At 29.3% G+C, this 8049-nt stretch overlaps 1 protein-coding gene across 6 annotated transcripts in view; it reads left to right on the top strand.

Moving 5' to 3' along the window:
• Positions 1 to 2122: 2122 nt before the first annotated feature.
• Positions 2123 to 8049, top strand: part of LOC106677755 (uncharacterized) — a 41285-nt gene continuing 35358 nt past the window's right edge. For 2 of the 6 annotated variants that reach the window (XM_067049865.1, XM_067049862.1), the window contains exons 1-5: positions 2123 to 2386; positions 2973 to 3112; positions 3239 to 3931; positions 5642 to 5802; positions 7479 to 7625. In XM_067049865.1, the coding sequence (XP_066905966.1) occupies positions 3263 to 3931; positions 5642 to 5802; positions 7479 to 7625 (977 nt within the window). In that variant the 5' untranslated portion in view covers positions 2123 to 2386; positions 2973 to 3112; positions 3239 to 3262. The remainder of the gene's footprint in view (positions 2387 to 2972; positions 3113 to 3238; positions 3932 to 5641; positions 5803 to 7478; positions 7626 to 8049) is intronic. The other 4 variants (XM_014415860.2, XM_067049866.1, XM_014415870.2 and 1 more) reach the window with 4 other exon arrangements.

The raw sequence follows: 8049 nt of genomic DNA, 5'->3' as shown, positions 1-8049 counted from the left end.
GTCGGGCCGAATATTTGAATTCAAATCTCCCGCCATGTGTGACGTCATCATAATGCTGGCTTCTGATTGGCTGCCCAAATCGGTGCACCAGCTCCCCCATATTCCCTCTACTATTGATATATAGGGAGATGGTCAGGGTTGCGGTCAAAGGAGTCTCCTTTGACCGCAACCCTGACCATCTCCCTATATATACTGATTTTTTAGTACGTCCCATACAACATTTTTATGAAATGTTGCTTTTTAAGAAGCTATATCTCGAAAACTATTTAACGTAAATAACTCTATTAGGGGTCATATTTTAGCAAATTTACTCTTCTTTAAATGGCGTTCTCTTAGGTTCTCTTGTGTTTTTCCTACTTTTTAAGATATAGAGCTCCGAATGAAAAATTAGTTTTTTTTATCGTTTTAAAACAGCCGCCATTTTTTATTCCCCCTACCTATACTTGGCAGACTCATCAATTTTGACTATTAATTATACATAGTTTTCATTAAAGTAATAAAAAATTGGGGTGAGATAACTGCCTTTTTTCTTCCCGGCTCTTGTACTATCTGCTTTGTTTAATTAGTGGCACATCTGGAAAAAAAATATGATTCTTTTTTTAATTGTTCGTTTTCCAAAGATAGTAGCGCAGATCGGGGTTACTTTGGCTTCTGGGGTTCATCAACTGAATGTACTAAATTTAATTACCTACTATGTTGGCATGTATTAATATATAAAACAATGAATAGATTTTTGAGTTATGTACAGATTTCATATATATTTATATTTTCAAAAATACACTACAGTGCAACTCGAATATAGACATCATTGAATTGGAAATATTCATCTTCGTTTTCCTTATTCGAATTTCACCATGTCAAGCTTGGCCTGGTTAAAATAGTTTATGGCCGTAAAAAAGTAAAGTATAGATACTTAAAAAGTGAAGAGCATTAGATACAGGCAAATTTAACAGATCATTAGTATCTTAAAACATGTTTAGTCTATACCTTAGTCTACTGAAAGCTATATGTAGCATTTCTTGATGTCGTTTATTGTCTCAGAGAATTGACTAAGCACAAAATTTATAAACCAATGTGTGAATATCCACTTCAGGGATATCTCCTCCTTAAGTGTTAAGTAATAATATACTTAGTGGATCAGTTCATTCTAGTGCTTTTTTTGGAAATGTATATTGGGCTTTCATTTCACTCTGCCTTCTATCATCTAGCCTCCTTCCTCTAGCTTTTCTTACTTTCGTACGGCACTACAGCTGATCCCTGTATGACTTGTCATCCCCTTCACTACTATAAGTTAGTACCCTACGGAGTAATGTCTCCATCTTGTGAGGATTGACGGCTAGTACCCGTGAATCTCATCCTGCCAATTCATCTTTACCAGCTACCTACCCTATATGTATACTTACTATATGAACATGCCTTCTCATGTATAGTACTTCTCATCTTCAATTAGAGTAAAAATTAGTTAATTATTCACAGCAACCTCGACAAAGGCGTGAATGATTTACACTTGTCAGATAGAAGTTTAAAAAATGGTCTAGAGTTTTATATTTGTTCCTTGATTGGTTCCAAAATAAATTCAGTATCGGTTATTCCATCTGCGCATATGAGTACGCAATGGCTCCGATATTCACGTCGTGCTCAGTCGTAAACTTGTAAATATAAATGAATTATTATTTGTTTCAATTATGAAAAATAGTCCGCTTATACATTTTATGACACAGAATATAATGGCGCTGTCGTATTTGAACTAGGTTTAACCAAAACTCAGATTTTAAGAAAGAAACTAGTAATAATCCAACGGACACCAATCTGATTTAAAATTTTATTCAATTTTAAAACTAAAATTTTCAAAAAGCGTTTTTTTTCAATAACGCTTAAATTTTTAATAAATATACAAAACTGAATCGAAATCATGACAGTTTTAAACCAAGAGAATGAAAAAAATCCAAGTTTCATATTAGTTGATCTCATATCTACGTCACAATCCTCCTCATCTTCACTATTGTTGAGTTCTCAGTCACAGAGGAGTGTGTTTTTGATATTATTTAAATTTTAAAATACGTCTTTTAAACTATGTTTTTGTTTTTACATATGCTTAGCTAACTCATTGCCGTGTTCTCTATTTCAGTTTTTTCAGTGATATATGATGATAAGATTTAGATGGCGACTTTAGCACTGTTTGGTTATGATTTAAAATAACATAAAAATGCAAGTAAGTAAAGTACTGAAGAAAAGCTTAATTTCTGATAAAGATTTTCGTTTTACTTAAATATTTTCAAGAACCAAAATAGCAAAAAATGAGGTTTTCAGGCATGAAATTTTCAAACATTTTTGTAAGGAGGTCCTCTTCTGAATCTTGCCGAAGTTCCCTAAGGAGCCAAACTGGGTCAGTTATTAACAGTGAATAAGTCTCAAGACTAAAACAGCTTGTAGAAAACAAATTGAAATAGTGTTGTTTTTCTAAGTATATAAGCAATCATTTGAAAGCCTTTTCATTGTTTTTTAAGTAGATTTATTGTTTTATTTTCAAAATATTTATCAATAGTTATGTTATCTTTCATTTTATACCCTTATACCAATTTTTTAAAGTGTTAATTAACAGGAATACGCAAGTAGTTCTTAATTTTAGCAACTTTTGATGGGCATTCTGCAAATCAGATACACCTATCTCCACATTTTCTGTAATTGATTTTTTTTAGTTTTCATTCTTACAGAATTTCTTAGTAATATTTAATACCATTTTATAATACAAATATAGAAACCATAAACAGTGTTATGATCCGAGATCTGTATATGTCAAATGGAAGTAATTTTAAGATTGAGGAGTTATAGCCAAACAAGAAAACTTTATTTCCTGTTGTTTATTCTCATTGCTAAATTCACATTTAATTTATATATTATTAAAATTCAATTGTTTATTTAATAATTTTTAAACTAGTGCTACATTATTATAATTGTTTGTGTTACGACAGTTTGGTTGGCAACAATACACGGCCTGCTGATAGATAAGGATACAAAAAACACTTGAATAGAGGCTGGCTCAGAGGTTATTGTGACGTTGTTGTTCAAATTGTGCAGTTCTTAGTTTTACAAAAATTAACCGCCTTAAAGTGTAAGTAGTTTATCTGTATTATAATTATTTTAACTGTATTTCTCTTATTTAATTATAACAGTTGTGTTTAAAGAATAACTTCATGATTACTAGTTAATTTAATAGTATGTTTTTTCTTTCTTGTAGAAATGTGAATAAAATAATGCCAGTATGAAAGAACAAATATTGAGAGATTCAAACCATTCTCAAGAAAACGAAGAGGAATCTTACGATAGTTATATCGAGGAAGACTGTGTTACATCTACTCCTATTAAAGTTAAAGGAAGGCGGTCAGTTTCACTTCTTGATATCTCTGATATTGGATCTACTTTTGAAAAAAGTAAAGTAAATATTTACTCTGATACGATTGGTAGCAATTCTTCACTATGTAAGGACTCTGGATATAACCATTCAGAAAGTTCTCTTGCATCAGAAAAGTGTATTGATAAAGAAGATGTGCCCTTTGGAGTTGAACTTCGTTCCAAGTATGTTCGTCTTCTTGAAGACCTGAAATTTAAAGATGTTATGATTGCAGCTTTACACCAATCGAACCATAGTCTGAGGCTTAAGATAGCTGATGCTGAGAACAAAATATCAGATCTAAGGTTGAAGAGTGAATCTCATTGTAAATGTTGTACTCACAGAAATTCTGTTGAGGAAAGTGCTTTTGATGCCAAACTTCCTGAGAAAAAGAAACCAGAAACCAAATACTCAGTTACCCCATTAGTCAGAAATGAAAACTGCGTTGTACCAACTATCCCGCCGTCAAATAAATCAATGATTTCTTCTCCAAGACAGCGGGAACCTGCTCTTCTACCTAGTGACGATGCCATTATTAAGGTGAATTTTTAATTGTTATGATTTTATAAAAGTGTTGAATTTTATTGCTACAAATCGTTCTTTCCTTCTGTTCCTGATATTAAAATTTATTGTGTAAATTCAGTGTTATGTTTGTAAAAAAGTAACATTTCCAAAGTGTTATTCCGCATGGGGAGTGGGTTTGTATTCACTTATACAATACATAATGCTTTGACTGGATCACAGTTATTGACTTCTGTGTGCTCAAAGAAAAGAAACAAACCCACAAGGATCCTTTATAGTTGGGATCTATTATTAATATGAATAATTTAATGATGTCTGCTATAACCGACAAAAATCGTCGACAGTTAATCATTGTGGATGAATTACTACACATCCACGGGCATTGATGACCAGTAGGTTTTACGCCTTAATTTCTTAATAACTAACTAAATACACATCCAGAGTGTCAATTTTGAACTAGTTCCAATCTTTCCTAAATCTTCTTAAATATAAGATTTCTTATTTTACCAAGATTCAATTTCAATTTATTAATTCCAACTTAAAATTGCCTTAGTTATTTTTTTTTATTAGTGTGTTCTGTTTTAAATATTTGATGTTATAATTATAACTCCACCTTTTGATTTTTTAATTAAAAAAGCAGTAAGAGTTTAAGAATACAGGTAGTACAGTGAACTAGTTAATTATAGTCATGAGCTAATGACATGACTGTTTTGCTAGAATTTTAAATCTTTAATGATTCAATATTTTAAAAATTATTTCGTACCGAGTATGAATTTCCTGTCTACAGAAAGTTTTGATTGAAATATTATTGTATTATAGCCCAATTTTAGTTTTTGTTTCTTCATCAGAATTATAAATGAACGAAAAGAGTACACACACTCTTATTTATGCTTAATCTATAATCATGAAATTCAGTATGGATTCATTTTATTTAAACATTTTGGAAGTATGAAATCAAATTTTAGCATTATATGAATTATTCAATATTTTTTAACATTAAAAAATTACTGCATAATCAATGTATTTTAGTATTGCTATTTTAGGCATTCAATTCTGTAAAACATTTGTACTAATTTTATAATTTGGTAGATTTCTCCAACAAACTCTTCCACCTACTTGCATTCATTCAATAAACCCGAGGATTAGGTAGGCTGTAAATGACTTTTTTTTCATCTTGTCATAATTGTGGAAATGTTCTAAGAACAATTAAAAATTTGTTTGAAAAAATGATCTAATGTTTATTTTGCCTAATCTACCTTGAAAGTAGGGGGTTGTTAGTTTTAATTTAATGTTGCTCAAGTTTACTCTTGGTCTGCTATATTTTAGGTGATTAGCTCTAAGTTATTAAATTGGTATTGTTATTACACCATTTTGAAAATTAGTTGGATGTGGATGGTATGATTATCATTTTTCATTCTTAGTTCTTTCTTATTTCATTTTACTCAACAAAGAGTTAAGATTGTTTGATTATATTATATTCTAATTCATTCTTAAAGTTTGATGTTTCCCAAAAATAAAATAAAAATTTAATATTTATTACATGAGAACTAATATTTTTGTTGTAATAAAACTGTTAAAACTGGATTTAATGCTCAGAATATTATTACAGTGTATATAATATATTCACTTGATTTTTCTATCAATTTTTTTTTTTTTTTTTTTTATTTGTCGACATTAATTATTTTTAGAAATATTTAAAAATATTTATTTTAGTATTTATATTTTCAGGTACAACAATGGCAGAATAATTCTTATCGTGAATGTCAGAAGAGACTGTTTAATCAAATTCCGCCAACAGTTTCTTCCCCTCCTTTAGATCCTCGAAAAATATATATCAGGCCAGTACCAGAGCCACTGCCAAACACAATGTCTTATATGGAAACCTCGAGGTATATTAGTCGTTAAATGTCTTGTTAGCTTTTTTTTTTTAACATATATACTTTTCGATATCGAAAGAACAATGAGGCAACTGTAAAATTTTGTGAAATTAACCTTTTTGAGACCTACCAACACAATAATTTAAATATCACAAAATGTTTTAAAGTTGTTTCATTACACTTCCTGACCAGAAATATATTCTTTTATATTAAAAATTAATATAAAAATATTGGAAGAAAAATAAAACTATTAGATAGTATTTTGTTATAACTTTACTCTTTTTCTCCACTTGTAGCACTCCATAATTCCAAATAATCATTGGAATGATAATTATCACACAGTAATTAAAACAAGCTTCCAAGATGTTTTGGACTACCTTATATATATATTTACTTCCATTCTTTGAATCTCTGTATCCCTTCAGCAAAACAGCTGATTTAGATAAATCTTTTATCAATTTTCTTACCTTTTTCTGAAACTCCATTTCTTCTTATTCCATTATGCTTTTTTATTTCTGCATTTGCCGACTCATCTGTCTTCTGTCTCCATAATCCATGATTTTGTGTATATGTATGTATATATTAAATAACTTAATAGGTACATGTACCGCTAGTATGGAGGAAAACCAACCCAACTCAAAAATTAACTTCGAATAGGTCATTATGTTTGTTAATGAGTATTTTGTGTGTTTATATATATTTACAAATTGGTACTCTGGTACTCAGTTTCCACTTTAGTTTATGATCCATAAGATGATTATAATGCAAAAGCACTGGATTATTTTTATTTTTTGAGTTGCAAGATTTTCTGATACTAGCGATATGTACCATTTTATTATGTTACTGAAGAAATGTTTTAACTACAGTTATGATCTGAAATGGGTTGATTTAATATTACACTTTAAATTTCAATTAAAAAATTTGTTTTTATTTTATTGGTTTTAATGATGCTTCCCAAACTATTGGCACATCGTAACAATATCTTTTTTATTATGAATAGAATGTTTAGACCCAAAATTAACTAATTTATTTTTTAATTCATTCATGAGAGAGTTATGTTAATAAGGCAATTATTGTCAGTCAGATATAGTTTTATTGATAGAGCTTTTTATATTTAACTCTGTATTTGTCTTAAACCATTAATTAAATTTTGCAATTCAAAGACGAAGATACATAATGAAAGTTTTGTTTTAATTTTTATTAATATTTAGTAACCTACGGTTTGAAATTATTTATAGATTAGGAGGAATTTCCCAATAGTCACCGTTTTCTTTGATCTATACAGAATGAGTAATGCCTCATACATAATCCAAGACTTGGCTCACTTATTGATTGACCTCTTCTCTCTGAAAGGATTAGGATGATTTTTGATTGGTTTATAAATAGATTTTTATTTTATGTAATTATTTTCTTGACAAATTTTTTATTAGAAAACATTCAAATTTCTAAATGTACAAGCTTAGAGCTTATGTGGCTATGCCTAGTGAAAATTTGAAAAATATATTTTTTTATTTTATTTCGAGAGGTATTAGCCTTCTTACTTCAAATTTTATATTTATTAATTTTAAATCAAAAAAGTATAAAAATACATAACTGCTTTCGGATAAAAAAACCTCTAATTAAATATTTTTCTTCTGTTATTCATAAACGTCTTCTGTTGTTTATTGAATTTTATGAATATGTTTCAGAGCCTTGGCAGATGCATATCGAAAAAGACAAGAGAAAGCACATGATCTTGTCAGAGTACAAATGATTGGTGATCAGTCAGTGTCAGTAACTCCTATTCAGTTTCCACATCCACATCGGCAAAGAGCAGATACCAGTAAACAGAGTTGGTAAGATTTTTTTTTTATTTGTGAAAATATTAGTTATTAGAAAATTTAGTTTTCAACTATTGTCTTATTTTTAGGCCATGGAAAATAGTACCATATTATTTGATCTAATGTTACACTGCAGTAGAGTGGAGCAAATGTGACCCAAAATTTCATTTGATGAGTTTTGACCTATCATTCCTCATTTGAAAACATTTGTTTAGTATTTTTTTAAAAATTATATAGTTTGTTTTAAGGGGCCGAGAACGGATTATGATAACTATTGAGGAATCTCACTCCTTTCTGTATGTTATCAAATATTTATATTAATCTCGTATTCTAATTTGGAAAAGTTCAAGTAATGATCAAATGTTTTCATAACATCAAATATTACAGAAAATGTTGGAATACCACGGGTTGTTCATCAGCTTTATATAGACTTCAAAAA

The sequence above is a fragment of the Halyomorpha halys genome, unplaced genomic scaffold (genome assembly GCF_000696795.3).
Source record: "Halyomorpha halys isolate HHAL.00 unplaced genomic scaffold, Hhal_1.1 Scaffold8.1, whole genome shotgun sequence".
Lineage (NCBI taxonomy): Eukaryota > Metazoa > Arthropoda > Insecta > Hemiptera > Pentatomidae > Halyomorpha > Halyomorpha halys.
This window is presented reverse-complemented; position numbering and strand designations above follow the sequence as displayed.